Below are 16,978 nucleotides of genomic sequence, written 5' to 3'. Positions count from 1 at the left end.
TGAACTCACATGTTGTAATGTGCAAGGATTATTATAAGGAGTGTAAACAGATCGTGTTTATTTTACTGTTTAAATTTAAAGGAACGATTTTAATTTCTGAGTTTTTGATGTAAAAAAACTGTGATGTGTGGAACATATGGATTTAATGCCTAGTTTGAAGTTTATGGAAGACATGAGATTATATATTGTTTGAAAAACATCAAGAAAAGTGTTTCATTTGTAGTATTTAATATATGTGAGCAAGTGTGAGTTTTCAATGTTAAGTGTTGGTGTTATTAATAATAATTTCAATTGAATAATTTTTATTGTAGAATATTGTTGTTTTGGGGTTTGGAACTCTTATGGAAGCTTTTCGAAGGTGTAAATAGACAAGTGGCTGTTGATTCTTAGTATTTGTTTTTTTATCAATATTATTATGAGAGTTCAAGTTTGTGTTCTGCTACCCTCAACTGGCAGTAATGGTGCTAGTTTTTATGCCACTTAAGGTGGGCATATAGTGATCGCATGTCCATCTGTCTGTTTGTCTGTCTGTCTGTTCGTCACACTGTGTTTTGATTTCGAAAAATGCTCATAACTTCTATGTCGCTTCAGATGTAACCTTTGGTATACATGTGTATATGGACAAGGCCTTTCCATACGCACACAAATTTTGACCCCTTTGACCTTGAACTTAGGGTCCGCGTTTAGGTTTCAAAATCTGCGTTTAGGTTTCTAAAAATGTCATATTATGGTGACAGCTCTTGTTGTTATTTATAGTGGATAACTAACCTAATTTAACCAGTAAAAAGATGTACACATACAGGGCTTTTTCCTATCATTATAGGATACCACGTCATTTCTCCATTTAATTGGGGATTGTATTGTCTATTACTTGTATTTGGGAAAATATGTTATTGTTTGATTTATAACTTAAATATGATTATTGATAAAACATACCTTAACCAGAAACATCATGAACATAAGGATAACATTGAAATGGATTTTACAACTTCAAACTCTTAGCTTCTATAATTAACAACTGTATTTCCAAACATCTGAAAGTCAAACCACCAATTAAAAATTAAGGGACTGGACTTGGTGGAAAAAGTTACTTTTTAACATTGTGAATACCGTAAAACGTTGTGTATGACGCGCATCTTCTTTTTTAAGCTAAAAAATCGGGAAAAAAGTTTTTGAAGCAAAAAAAACGGGGGAAAAATACCGTACGGCAGGCTAACTGAAAATCGTTATATTTACATTGCCGATCTTATGTGTTCTTTTATTGCTTCAATTATTAATTATTTTCAAGACGATAAAGATAAAACTAGTTTGTGTGTTTTTTTTTAAATCATATTATGCGTAAAAATAAATGTTTGGATTTATGCATGAAATGCACACTTTCCACGAGGATACCATCAAGTTTTTCATCATATGTCTCCAAAGTAACTGTCCACGATTTTATCGTGGAGGAGTACACATAACGGATGGATTAGTTATAACTAAGAAACTGACATTATCGATTGGTATTGTCACGTGGTTATTCATGCATGACTTATTCACAACCGCGTGTTTATTTACATTGCTGATATCATGCGTTCTTTTCGAGTGTCTATAATTGACAGGAGACTTTAAGGACTCAAACTTCTCAACACCATTACGACATTACTGGCGATAAACAAACAATGGAGGTGTGAAGCTGTTTGCCGGTTCACATGTTTTGATAATAGCCCAGCTACACAAAACTTGACAGGTGACGCAAATTGCTTGATAATCACATCCTCAATCTTGACAAGACGTATGAAAACGTGTAAACAAACACAACATCAATTTTATTTACACATTTGAAAAGCAAGAAAAATAATCATAAATATATCGGAAAAGACCTTGCCGACATACTATTGTAAATCGACAAGTGCCCCCAAATAAATTGTGTAACCCTAGTACAGTAGGGTATAATATTGTGGGAAAACGATAACATTTAAATAAAAATGGCTTCCTTTTTTTTCATTCTCTTCTTCAAATTTATTTGATTTCAATGCTCTGTACGTACCTGAAAAAGATAGAAAATATTTATGTTAACTTTATAATGTTTGTCCAGATTTCAGATCGTAAATATAACACTATTATTAACATAGTTACAGTTAAAACACTGGGAAACAGAATGATGCGAATTACCGCAACTGGGTAACTGACAGGGAAAAAATGTCTTGGCATGGCTGTAGTTGTGCATAACGCGCATCAAGTTTTTAAAATGAAATTTTGGGGTAAAAAAGTGCGCCTTATACACAACTTTTTACGGTATGACAGAATAACGGCGGTTAAATAAGCCCAATAAGCTCTGTCAATTATATGCATCGGCAGGATTCCACAAGCCAGAACTGTGATTGGCCCCAAGATTTTTTGAGGCAATTTAGGCAATTATGATCAAAGTGTCAATTGATAACACTTTAGTGTTGGGGGTTGTATGAAGTTACTTTTTTCTGTTTATTCACGTACAGTGCTAAGGGGGAGGTTTTTAGGTTAAAGATTGATATGTTTGTGATGAGTGATTCTTTGGCATATGAAAATATTGAGGTGTTGCTTTTTGTGGTTGTGTAGATGGTGGTGTGGTGGTGGTGCTTGTGTTATGTTGTTTGTGATGGTTTTAAGGATAGATATACATGTAAATGCAGCATCTGGTGTTCTTGGCTTGTGGTCAGCATAAAGATATGGTGATAGTTTTGAGCTTTTAAAGATTAAGATTGTTTTATTGTTTAGGTTGAGGGATAGAGAACAGTCAAATGGCCTTGAACATTTATGTGTTTGATGTTTTTGTGTGTTATTTTATACTAAGAAGTTGCAAGTTTCATGTATTTCAGTAAGGATGTAATTTGGAGCTAATTAAGGTTTAAATTGTGTAGTAATTGACTATGATTTGGTATCTGGAGGATGGTGGGTATTATTTATGTAAAATCTTGTATCTAGCATTTATGAATTGGGCTAACTTCAGGAATCAGTTCTGTTATGGAGATTATGAAAAATAGCTTAAATGATATGTGTTTTTCTTACAAATGTAACAATAAATTTGTTGAATTTATATTTGGACGATTAAATGACAGTAATTAATCATATTTTGTGTTGTTAGAAGTTAATAACAGATGTGTCTGTTTTGATGCATCTTTTTGGATATTTCAATCTCCAAGTGTGTCATTATGTTGTGATCTATAATAAATACATTGTTCTAATGGCTTATATTTGAATTGCAAATCAGTGTTTTAGGAAGTGTTTCAGTATGGTAATGATTGAAAATGGATTCATACATTGTAATGCATTATGCTAATGGTATAGCTCACTGGATAAGCTAGGCTAATAAAAGTATGAGTAGTGATTTTGAATATACAGTAGTGGTATAGAGTATTGATATAATATTGACTAGGAATAAAACAATGATAGGGAAAAGTGCTTTGGAATACATGAGTGGTAAAGCAGTATTGATTAGGACTACAGCAGTGGAAGAGAGTATTGATTAGGACTACAGCAGTGGAAGAGAGTATTGATTAGGACTACAGCAGTGGAAGAGAGTATTGATTAGGACTACAGCAGTGGAAGAGAGTATTGATTAGGAATAAAACAGATATAGGAAAAAGTGATTTTGAACAGCAGTAGTAGAGAGTATTTTTGATTAGGAATACAGCAGTGGAAGAGAGTATTGATTAGGAATAAAACAGTGAAAGGGCAAAGTGATTTTTAACAGCATTGGTAGAGAGTATTGATTAGAAATACAGCAGTGGAAGAGAGTATTGATTAGGAATAAAAAATGATAGGGAGAAGTGATTTTGAATACAGCAGTGGTAGAGAGTATTGATTTGAATACAGCAATGGTACACAATACTGATTAGGAATAGAACATTTATAAGAGAAGTGGTTTGGAATACAGCAGTGGTAGAGAGTATTGATTAGGAACACAACAGTGATAGAGAGAAGTGATTATGAATACAGAAGTGGAAGAGAGCAGCGTTCTAGATAAGCTGCGTATCAGCCTAATATACGCGTTAGAAATATCAAGATACGCACACTTAATCATTTCCATGCATACATTTAAGCAAGCCAATCTGGACGCAAATGATGTTAATTCTCTGCTTACAACGTAAATAAAAAATATAAACAGCTGATTGTCTTTCGCCAAAATATGAGACTGGTTATCACAAAAATTAGAGCTAATTTGTACGCTGGATTGTAGAAATAGTTAGCCAGTCAGTATGTATACTCTGTTACCTAGACTCATGGTACATTTAGTATTAATTTTTTTAAACAGACAGTCAAGCGCTTATGTGTTTATTTACATGAAGAGGTCAGCATGGCTTCTTCGAAGCTAAAACAAATTACTAGAGTTGAGACACCTTAAGGGTTTCGCGGGATGGAATGAGTGGGGAGATCAAATCAAATTGAAAATCGATTTAGTAGGAAAAAAAATGGGTACGAAAACAAATTTGAGTACGAAAAAAAAATTAGGGTACGAAAAAAAATTAGGGTACAAAAAACTATTTGGGTACAAAAAAAATGGGTACGAATAAAAATTTGGGTACGAAAAAATATGGGTACGGAAAAAAAATGGGTACGAACAAAATGTGGGCAGGAGAATAAACAAATTTGGTTACGAACACAAATTAGATTACGAAAAAATATAGGGAACGAAAAAAATTAGGGTACAAAAAACTATTTGGATACGAAAAAAAATCGGTACGAATAAAAATTTGGGTACGAAAAAATTTGGGTACCAAAAAATATTGGGTACGAAAAAAATAATTGGGTATGAAAAATTTGGGTACGAAAAAGATTTGGGTACGAAAAAAATGGGAACGAATTTTTTTTTTGGTACGAACAAATCTGGGTACGAAAAACATTTGGGTACGAAAAAAAATGGTTACGAAAAAAAATTGGGGTACGAAAAATCAAATTTGAATTGTCTCCTGGGGGTGAATTGTCTTGGGGTTGCTATTAACGCTACATGTACTTCCGGCCAAGCCACGTGTTTGTAGCGATTGCGTAATAAAAAAAACACTTTTTTGTCATTTTATCAAAAACTAGATATTTCCCAGTTATAACGAATACACCAACAGGTAGATCGCGTTCTGGTCCATATACATAACAAATTTCAGGAAACGTGTTGGGCCAGTTTTCAACACTCTCAAATCGCGGCTATAACCAGAAGCTTAACGAATTTTAGTCGCCATTATCATTCGTTCAATTGAACATCATCAAATGATTACGTCAATATATCACTCATTCCATACATCTCAAAGTAAAATTGATTCTTTTTATACGGCAAAAGTTGTATCGAGCAAAAACATTGTTCTGCCAATACTGAATTATATAATTTCCTCTGTTTCAAATCAAACAGGACACACTTAAATGCTAATAAAACAAATGTTCAAAGTTAAGTGTGTCCAGACCTGGCTTAGGAGGAAAAAACGCATTAGGAAAAGGCTCATGGAAGCCTATAAACCAAGGACAGTTAAAATACAAAAAATACTCTAAGAAACCTACTACTATGAAGGAATACAAATAGTTAATGGTTTATGGTGTTTAACATGATTAAAGTAGTGTGTCTGTACCCTGGGTATATTCTTATTTTAGTTTTAGCAAATTACTCTTCAAGCAAGGCAAAATTTGACCATTTACCCCCGAGCTTTGAAAAGTGTGGGTATTTACCCCCATGGGTCAACAATTATCTATAACACTGGAGAGTATTGGAATATAACAATAATAAAGCAAAGTGATTTGGAATACAGCAGTGGTAGAGAGTATTGATTAGGAATAGAACAATGGTAGAAAGAATTGATGTGGAATACAGCAGTGGTATAGAGTATTGATTAGGAATAGAACAATGATAGAGAGAATTGATGTGGAATACAGCAGTGGTAGAGAGTATTGATTAGGAATAGAACAATGATAGAGAGAATTGATGTGGAATACAGCAGTGGTAATAGAGAGTATTGATTAGGAATAGAACAATGATAGAGAGAATTGATGTGGAATACAGCAGTGGTAGAGAGAATTGATTAGGAATAGAACAATGATAGAGAGAATTGATGTGGAATACAGCAGTGGTAGAGAGTATTGATTAGGAATAGAACAATGATAGAGAGAATTGATGTGGAAATTACAGCAGTGGTAGAGAGTATTGATTAGGAATACCGCCGTGGTATATTGTGGTAATTTTGAATTCTTGAGTTGATTTTGATAGACGAAATAGTACAAGTCAGTGAAAATAAATCCATGTATAAAAATTTCCAATATTATAGGTATTTAATTATATGTACATAATTTTGTGGGATATTTATATGTACATGTTGTATAAGGCGAGGGCATTAATATAAAGGTGGACAAAGAATTTGATATATAATGTCTGGTAAAATGTGAATGACAATTTGCTACATACAATGACATGCGTTGTCAGGGATTGGGGTAGGTGGGGTCTCAAATCTGTTCCAGCTTGTAGTGTTTTTCCCACATATCATTTAACATCTTCCTGCCAATGTCGCAAAAACAATTATAGAAAATATATATGTCAATTGTCTTCACGCTAACCCACATTTGAAAATCCTAGGGCAACTAAAATGAAAATGCAGCAAGTATAATTATAGTTTGAATTAAAAGATTTGGGCAAGTAGCACATGTGACAATTCATGCAAGTGCTCTCAAAAATAATTGTGAAGACTGACTCTGTTAATGACTTGCATGGAAATATTTCTCTGAACTTACACAAAGTTTGAAGTTTGTATGCCAGCATGTGCAAGTTTAGACTGTCAACCCTTGGCATTACAAGAAGACCTTAATTCCTGACTACCACATTTGTCGCTATTTTGCACATCAACAGAAATGAATCTGTTTTCCAAACGATTAGAAGCCATCAGTTTTAATGTTGTTGGTCAGACTTGAATGTGGGAATTTGAAGACTGAGTTTCAAGTACAAATATAAGATCTCCATATGTGCACAAACTGAAAAACTAATTTTAATGTCACCTTTTACTTTTTTAGCCAGCTAAAAGTTTGTTTAACCCATTTATACCTAGCGTCTAGAGAAAAGGCCTTGGCAAACAGCGTAGACCCAGATGAGACACCGCATGATGCGGCGTCTCATCTGGGTCTGCGCTGTTTGCTTAAAGGAATTTCTGTAAGAAATATTCTAAATATAGAAATAAATATACAAGACATCCCTAATTTTGGATATAAAATCCAATTTTGCAGGATGGGAGAGTCCATTAGGCATAAATGGGTTAATTACAATTCAATCAAGAAAATCTGCATGCTTCTATTTTATTGCATCAGAGATGATGAGGTTACATTGCACTAGAAATGCATAGCAGCTGCTGTCTGTTAAATGCAATTTTATTGACCATTCTCTGTTGATTGCTTCACACTGTAAATGTATATAGCTAACATATTGGGACAGTTTTATTGATCAAATGCTTTTATATGGAAGGTTGAATGCCAAACTATTGTTTTTGATAACAAAATGTTTCATCTGGTAAAAAAAAGTTTTAATATTGAATATAACATTTTAGAATGGCTCAGACAGTTTGCATTTTGCTCTATCAGTTGTGCATAAAACTAGCATATTTTATGTAGAAAATAAACAAACATAAAACACTGAAACAATTGTTTCACATCTAACCTTTTATTTCCCTATAAGGCTGCAACAAATTGATCAGATGTTTGTCAGATATGACCAACCTAAATTTAGTTTAATGAAATAAAATACTGTTATATCTTAGTGCGCCCACAGGGTCCATTTTGGTTAAGCCTGCATATTTAGAGGCATAGACAGTTTATTTGTTGTGAAATAGTTAATAGTTCGAAATGGTAGAATGGATTAAACTGAATGGGTCTGGCAGATATGTACACACTAGCTTTATTATTCTGTGCCTTGGGCTCGCCTTTGATTACATTGACATTGGAATACAATTTTTTGTATTTGTTTTGCAATCTCTCGCTCTATTGTTTGGGGGAATGTTATGTTGAAGAACTGATAAAATTGTGGCAGCCTCAGTTTCTGTTGGTTATTCAGCCTCCTCATTGGCTGTCCATGTACATTTTGATGTTGGATGCAGTATGATGCAGTAATTTTGGTGATAATTAATTCATGCTCAGAAATAATTATATCGGAAATAACATTCTTTAATCAGCTTACACGATATGCTGGAATAATTATGTGCAAGTCCATTCAATACAAGTTATGTGGTTTGGAACTGCAGTATTCACTGCTCATGTAAATTTAGCTCTAAGATTATAGATGCAATTTTATGCAGTTATGTCTGTGGTTATTGATTCAGTCTGAAAGATGAGGTTGCATTTATTTGTTTATCAAATGGATGCTGTGCAGCAAAAAGACCTATTTCCATAATATCTGCTGTATTTTTCCCTGAGTTTCTTGTGCAAATGGGTTGTGAGACTCTTAATCATGCCTTTAATAGATTGCAAACATTTTAAAATGCATTTTTTGTCATAAAATATAGGCGTTAACTTTTTTTAAATTTGTTTAACAGTTTACTAATGATTTTGCTTAATATGTCTAAAAATAACTTGTTCAGTCTGAAAGTAGGCACCATTGAAGATTTCATGGTGACTGTGTATTATGGTTATTTTGTATAATTTTAGTTCATTTAAATTTGTATGGTGTTAGTAGAAATTTGTATAGAAGTCAATTGTTGCCATGTCAAATCTTAATTATTTAACCCTTTCCCACTGAGAGGCAAAGTGAATATTGCTATGTGCAAACAGCATACCGTATTTTACCATGCATAGCGCGCGGTTTTTAACTTTCAAATTTCAAAATAAAAATTCCGTGCGCGTAATACATTGACACAACGCTTTCCTGGTTGCTAAATTGCAAAAAATCCATTTCGTAATCGTAAATCTTCACAATTGCCGCCATTTTTGTTATTGCAGAAAACTACACCCTATAATGTTATAGACTGAAGGGGCCGTTGTCGAAACAACATATAGCGGGAAAGGTTAGGAATGAACGGGGTAGTAACAGTTTTGACAAAAATTAAAAGATGAAAAAAATGTCTTTGTTGGTGTTTTCACACTTCTTCATTGATTGTTCATTAAAAAAAAATCGAGCTATATCGATCCCCGTGCGTCGCGGTATTGTTTGTTAAAGTTTTTGTTGTCATAAAAACTCGTTGATTTACAACGCAAAACGTCTAATTTGAACTGAGGCAAATTATTTCAATCATATTTTTCAACTTCGCTTTTGCTTTATTTTGATAATTTAATCCAAAGTTTAATGTTAGCAATTCCGAAAATTTGCACTCTATGTGAATTGACAGTTTGACGTCATCAAAGGAAAGCCGCTTCCTGTCTGAAGCAATAAAGCGACAAGTTTCTCGCCGACAAAATTGGCTTCCTTTGTCTAGCAATCAACATGCCGAACCAATTGTGTGTTTGTTCCTCAATGGCAATCGTCCAATTAAATAATAGCACGTGCAAAGCTCCGCCTTCGAACCTTTTGAAGAGAACGGAGGTGGAGTTCAACGGTTAATTGAGCAAGTGTATTACACAGGTTGAGTTCCGATTTGCCGAAATTACTCGGCCCTAAGCATTGAAACGACGAATACGTTTATCAATCATTTTCCGATCTCTGCATAAATATGCTACTGTGCGAGTATACTACGTAGGTTACAAACCAACAATAGAGATATAGACTCGTTTTATTTTCTTTCAATAGAGACAAACAAATGATATTTGTCAAATGGCTTTACGCCAATAACGCCAACTGTATGGAATTGAGCGTTCGGGTGTATTGTTTGTCTCACTATAATATCAACTAGACGCAGTGAAGGCGCGAAATACCGGGTCAAACTGGATTTAATGGGGAGCATCTCTTAATGGGGAAATATTTAAGTCGATGAAAAATAAAATGGGATCCACGGACGATTTGCGTAAAATTGGACATTGCGATGTTGCGGGTCTGCAGAAGAAGATGTCATACGATGTTGTGAGCGGCAGGTAATGAAAATGTTACACTGTTCAAATGTGAGTAATAGGTAATGGTGGTTCGAATTTAACGCGCAGGGGTCTTGAAAAAACACGCGCAGTGCGCAGCAATAAGGACATATCGGTGTTCACGAGAGAATAATCTTAAAAATTATCAAAAAATATAGTGCTATGCAACCCATGCTCCTGATCGTAAAAACGCTCCCTACTTTAAAACAAAAAATTAAGCGCCCGAAAAACTCAGATTAAATGATTGCGCAATATAAGAATGGCGGCCATTTTCGGCCAAATTTTCGGGTTTTTGGTCTTGAATTCTTTTTTTTCTCCATTTTGGCTTTAAAAAATCGCATGCGCGTTATACATGGTAGCGCGTTATACATGGTAAAATACGGTAATACCTGAACAGCCTGCAAGTAACTTGCAGTATATTCAGGTTTAATGCTGTTTGCTGCTCATCAGTATCTAAGTGTTGGAAATGAAGCCTTTAAAACTTGAATCTAGTAAGAAAAGTCTTCAATTAAATATTACATTCTAAGAGACTTACATGCACATCAAAACACTTCTAAGTTGTAAAAGGTTAATGATCTTACTTTTGTAAATGTGTTACTAATTGTCAAGAAATTTTGCTCATTACAGTTTAATGTAAACTTCACTAAGTTCAAATAATAAAAGGCATTTCTGAAGGAACTCTGCAATCATATAGAAAAAATCCAACAAGCATAGGTATTTTTTAGCGGAAAGAAAGACAATAATTAAAAATATCTGAAAGGCATAAAATCTACATGTTGTTTATTTGAACAATAGTTGCGAATGGAACATCATAACATGTATAGAACCTGGTTTGTTTTAGTGCAATAATTATTGGAAGCACGGATGGAGTTAAAAATGAATTGAGGCTGTAAAATGTGAAACTCAGAGAAGTGTGAACAAATTGAAAATGGAAAGAACTAAGAAATGTGCTGCAAACATGTAAGCAAAAAGGAAAACATATATAACTAAACGAAGCACATAATAATGAAGAATCCGGGAAACAGCTTAAATCATTATGTAAAGTGACATAATATACTAAGGTATTAACGCTCATCAAGAGAAGGTACATGGTGGCATATGCTACATATATTAATTGCATATTAAAAGGGAACAACCCTTATAATATATAATGTTAATGAAAGCCACTCAAACAAAGAAATGAACTGTTTATGAACATATTAAGTATTAAGTGACACTTAAAATAAAACAAGCCTAAAAACAATTGATGAAATATGTTTGTTCATAGTAACTGTAAATTGAAATATAAAAAGGGAAGTGTCGCAAAACAAAGGGAAGCAATTGTGTATTTCATGAACTGCTTATGGTCGTAGTACATGTAACTGTGTATTGAAGGTATAAAAGGGAAGCTACTGAAAGCAAAGGCTACTTACTGTGTGTACCTTGTAAATGTTGGTACCCAAACCCGTTATGTCAGATGGGGAATTCTATGAACTTGAAGACGGCGATATGGATGGGGATATTGTTATTGGAGATACATCTTCGGAAAGTAGCGAAGGTACTTGTAAACGTATATAATATGGCCAGGACATATAAACATTTTTATGCCCCCCTTCGAAGAAGAGGGGGTATATTGCTTTGCTCATGTCGGTCGGTCTGTCGGTATGTCTGACTGTCGGTATGTCGGTCTGTCGGTCCGTCCACCAGGTGGTTGTCAGATGATAACTCAAGAATGCTTGGGCCTAGGATCATGAAACTTCATAGGTACATTGATCATGACACGCAGATGACCCCTATTGATTTTGAGGTCACTAGGTCAAAGGTCAAGGTCACGGTGACCCGAAATAGTAAAATGGTTTTTGAATGATAACTCAAGAACGCATACGCCTAGGATCATGAAACTTCATGGGTAGATTGATCATGACTCGCAGATGACCCCTATTGATTTTGAGGTCACTAGGTCAAAGGTCAAGGTCACGGTGACCCGAAATAGTAAAATGGTTTCAGGATGATAACTCAAGAATGCATACGCCTAGGATCATGAAACTTCATGGGTAGATTGATCATGACTCGCAGATGACCCCTATTGATTTTGAGGTCACTAGGTCAAAGGTCACGGTGACCCGAAATAGTAAAATGGTTTTCGGATGATAACTCAAGAACGCATATGCCTAGGATCATGAAACTTCACAGGTAGATTGATCATGACTCGCAGATGACCCCTATTGATTTTGAGGTCACAAGGTCAAAGTTCAAGGTCACGGTGACCCGAAATAGTAAAATGATTTCGGATGATAACTCAAGAACGCTTTTGCCTAGGATCATGACACTTCATAGGTACATTGATCGTGACTCACAGATGACCCCTATTGATTTTCAGGTCACTAGGTCAAAGGTCAAGGTCACAGTGACAAAAAGTGTATTCACACAATGGCTGCCACTACAACGGACAGCCCATATGGGGGGGCATGCATGTTTTACAAACAGCCCTTGTAATACTTAAATTGTTCTTCTTTCCTGCCGTTAAGATAATTGTCTCCCCTAAAATAGGTTTTATCATTTTTTTAAGTTTTGTTGAACCATCTAAAGTGTGTAGGGTATTTCCCATCCCTGCATATCAAAATCAATCTCATGATTTAGTTTTTGCTAAATTAAAAGAAATAAGTTCACATGTTCTCATATCTGTCTTAAATCTGTTGGCTTTTTGAGGCTATAATTGCAATTTTGAGATATATTGAAGCAAAATGTAAACGTGAATTACCAAACATGTATATAATGCATATAAATTAACTATGCAGATTATATTCCGGATAAAGCAGCAATTTGTGTACAAAGTAATAAGGTTGGTTAAAACAATCTTTATTCTTAGCATTTGAAGTATCCCAATGGGAATGTTAACCCTTTGCATGCTGGGAAATTTGTCGTCTGCTTAAATGTCGTCTGCTGAATTTGTAAAATAAGCATTTTCTTCATTTTTTTTTCAAAGAATTCTATCAGAATAGCAAACAGTTTGGATCCAGATGAGATGCCACGTTCTGTGGCGTCTCATCTGGATCCAAACTGTTTGCAAAGGCCTTCAAAATTCGGTTCCCGCACTGAAAGGGTTAAAACATTTGACATTCATTACAGATGCATGTACATGTATTGACAATCCCTGTGTCAGCTGATAAATGTTCACAGCGCGTAATTTTTGCAATGATCTAAAATAAAGTATTGTTTGTTCCCGATGACCAACACATCAATATTGTTATAATTCAACCGTTTCCTTACTTACAACCAGCTTATTTAAATGTTATATTAGGAAAACCTAAAGAGTACACCTTATGTTGTATAATTCTGTATTTTTGGATGGCCCTGTACCCTTCAGTTAAGGGCTGGCTTGAGCACTGCATTTTACATCTTCACACTTTCAATGTTTCTTTTTTTCAGAAGATGGTTCTGACCTAACAGACAACACACAAATCGACCTGGTAACCCCTGGAAACCACAGAGGTCAAGGGTCATGTAACTCCCTGGGGTCAGATGCAGAAGGGTCACAGGGGTCATGTACATCTCAAGGGTCTGGGATAGCACTGGGGAACGACCAGGAAATACTGGAGCGTATTCAGCAACTGGAAAATGAAAAGTAAGTATTTTCGGGTATTTGCTGGTATGGTTTGGTTGCGATGGGATTCAAAGTTAGTTTATGATTTTGCCTGACAATCACCATTGGTGAAACAAGAAATGGAGAATCATTGTTAATATCCAGTTTTATTGTTATCGTTACACACAGTAGAGGCACTGTGTAATTAAACGCCACTCACTGCTGTGTTCATCTCACTGTGTTCGCTTACCAATATGAACCCCGTTTGCGATAAGGCGAACACCGTGAATCACAGCGGACCCATAATATCTACCACGGTGTTCATCGTGTTCGCTAAAAATAAAATAATTGAAAATAAACGTATTGTATTGATCCCTTTCATTTTAAAGTGATATGTATTTCACACCCATGCACATGACAGTTTTTCTGTCTTTTTAAACGCAGCGTATAAAAAAAAACGCGTTCGCACCTAGCTGTAAGATACCGCACATGGAGGAGTGTTAATTGAGTGTTTGATTATTCAATTAACAGTTTAAAGCCATGGAGAACTCATAACTGATTGTAGTAATCGTATTATCCCGAGTCTCTGGATTCCCCGATACATACGTGTCAACTGTCTCAATCGCGTACATGCAACTTTTCCCATCTGTATCCATTACTCGATAAACCCATATATGCCCAATATATATTTTTAAAACCAAATTATGGGTGGGTAATATAGAGGATAAGAGCCATAAACACAAACGTTTGAAATTTTCAAAAGTGTCAAATGAATTTCGGCATATGATTCTATTTAAAGATATGATGAAATAAGCTCCCAATCAGGACCGTTGTATTGCATCATGCGTAAATCACCTGACACGGTTTGCACGCATCGTGTACATCTATTTTAGGTTACAAATTCTACATGAAATACATGAATTTCTTTCTCCAGATAAAAAGAGCGCAAAAATTGGCGTGGGTGTATTTATTTGTAAATAAAAATTTCGTAGCGTGTACAACATTGAGATCATTTAATTTCAATTAAAAGTTTCGTTGTGAATTTCAGCTGAAGTACCAGGGTATCTCGCGAATTATTTGGCATTTACATTTCCTCTTAATAAAATATAATTTAAACACGCTTTATCGTTACCGTTACGCTGTATCAGTTCCTTCATTATTGAAACAATTATTGTATTGTATACTGACTGCACACAAGTGTCGTAACAAACGGATGCAATACGTAAATTCGGACAGGGCTTAAAGTCGGACACAAGTAAATAAATGATTTAATACTCTCTTGATTTCTTTGAAACTCGGTATTTGTTGTAAAAAAGGGCAATTGCATTGATTAACACTATTAGAGTCCAGGGTTTTTTTTTTACTAAGAAAGTGACGCCGATATTCGGCGTCTTCCCCTACCAGAATTTTTCCCCTAAAAATACCATTTCCCCTCCAAAAATATAATTTTTCACCAAAATGTCATATTTTACCCTCAAAGAAATGGTTTTTTTTCTTTTGGGAAGTCGACACTTATCCAATTTGTACCATGTACAAGGATCTCGCTCTCTCTCTCTCTTTCTCTCCCGACGAACACTCAAATCTGGGAATCCCAGTGATTCTATATATAGCTCTTAAATTACGTCATGGAAACCGGGCAACTAATCGTATTAATCATGTGACTATTTTACTGGATTCCGTTCTTGCGCGAGAAGGGTGTTTCCTAAATTAATTACCGGAAACCATTCGAATTTTCATCCGGGTTATGTGAAAGCCAAGATATAAACGTTAAAACAGAAAAAAGTCTCACAATTGGCGTTCATACACCAACAAAATAAAACGTTCGTACTCTGAAAATATTAATTGCGTTGACGCATTTTTTTAAGAATGAATCATCAAAAACCGTTGAAACCCAGCAGGATTCGGAGGTACATGTAATCAACATCGATTAATACTGTCGGATTATTGTGAAAGTGAAAGTAGACAATTGGCAGCTGCCGCACCTTTCCCTTCCAATACTGTAGCAGATCTAGATCATCAACCCATTCATCATGAAATTAAAATCATAATATTGACATCGTTCCCCGGCCCCAGTTGAAATCATTTCTCATTATTAGATCTACACCTGCAACTTTATTAAGGACTTTGACTTTAATATCATACTTGTTCATGTGTTTAAGAACAAAAAGGTCAGAGATTGCCTCTTTTTCTAAAAAAAACACCTGAAGTCTGTAGGTGAGTTATAGACATTGAAATGAACAGTTTTTATTTTTTTCCCAAATATGTCTCTTTCGCGCTCGATTTTCCCCTTTTACCCAGTGTCCAGCGTCTTCCCCTTTTTCTAAAAAAAAACCCTGGAGTCAATAGTATTGATCATCTAAACGCTTTATTTACTTTTCCGACTTAGCGAACTGTCCGAATTTAAGTACGCATACATGTGCACATACATGTAATATCTACATGTAGTATATGATTTTCTTTTGTACATTTACATTTAAAACACGTGAATGACTCTCACAGGCAGGTGTTTACGGTGGCTGCGCAGCAATGCGCAGATCACAGGTGTTCCCGTTAACAATAGCGTGCAATCGCGGCGATTTCGAGTGTTCGCCGAACATCGCGGTCAGTAGCATGTCCGCCCCCAGCGAAATGTCACCCATCGGGAAAAGTGAACACCGCGGACAGGCGTTTTTGTATAAGTACACGGTGCCTGTACTGTACCTTGACAAAGTTATTATGGTTTTTGGTCATGAATTGCTTTTGGAGTAAATGCTCACTTAGATGTAATAATAACTGAAACAAGCTGGTCTGGACCAGAGTAATTTTAGGTCACCACTCCAACTGGACAAATGACTTTGAAGGTTAATGTTGAGCCTAGGAGGCATTGTTTAAAAGGTTGATTACGTTATTGGTCTTTGGCAGAGCAAGACACTTTCGGAAGAACCAGTACTTTTTGTCTGTGGAAATTAGAAAGAAATTGAAAATTCAGAAGTAAATGAAAACCTTGCTATATATTGTGGAACAGATGAAAGTAGCGGAGATCATCATTATATTTTAGATCATCATTTTATTTATGATGCAATATTCTATTTATAGATCCAACCTCGTTCAACAGATTGAGGCTGAGGAACGCAACAGGAAGTGGTATTACGACCAGATTGAGGTCATCATGCGGAAAATTAGGTCACTTCCTGTTGGCGAGAGGGTAGGAAAAAGTTTCTTTTGAGATCCTTACAAACGAAGTTTGAAAGGGAATAATATTTGAGTCATGCTGTGTAACAGTTTGTCTGTCTGTCAGTTTCATCCTGTCGGAATCAAGGTTGAATAGTTTGTCTGTCAGTTTCATCCTGTCTGCATCAAGGTTGAAGAACTTGAATATGACCTTTTAATGTCGTGTTCTTTCTTCACATATTTCCTATTTCCATCATGGTAAGAATCTAAAATCCAAAATAAAGAAAAAAACAA

The 16,978-nt window shown here is 35.2% G+C and overlaps 1 protein-coding gene across 1 annotated transcript in view; it reads left to right on the top strand.

Moving 5' to 3' along the window:
• LOC127847102 (adenomatous polyposis coli protein-like) overlaps window positions 1-16,978 on the top strand; it is a 63,316-nt gene that overhangs the window by 14,800 nt on the left and 31,538 nt on the right. Inside the window, exons 4-5 of the mRNA XM_052378710.1 lie at window positions 13,381-13,576; window positions 16,610-16,718. Of these exons, the coding sequence (XP_052234670.1) occupies window positions 13,381-13,576; window positions 16,610-16,718 (305 nt within the window). The remainder of the gene's footprint in view (window positions 1-13,380; window positions 13,577-16,609; window positions 16,719-16,978) is intronic.

Source organism: Dreissena polymorpha, chromosome 10 (assembly GCF_020536995.1).
Source record: "Dreissena polymorpha isolate Duluth1 chromosome 10, UMN_Dpol_1.0, whole genome shotgun sequence".
Taxonomy (NCBI): domain Eukaryota; kingdom Metazoa; phylum Mollusca; class Bivalvia; order Myida; family Dreissenidae; genus Dreissena; species Dreissena polymorpha.
The sequence above is the reverse complement of the archived record's forward strand: the minus strand, read 5'-3'. Positions and strand labels throughout refer to the sequence as shown.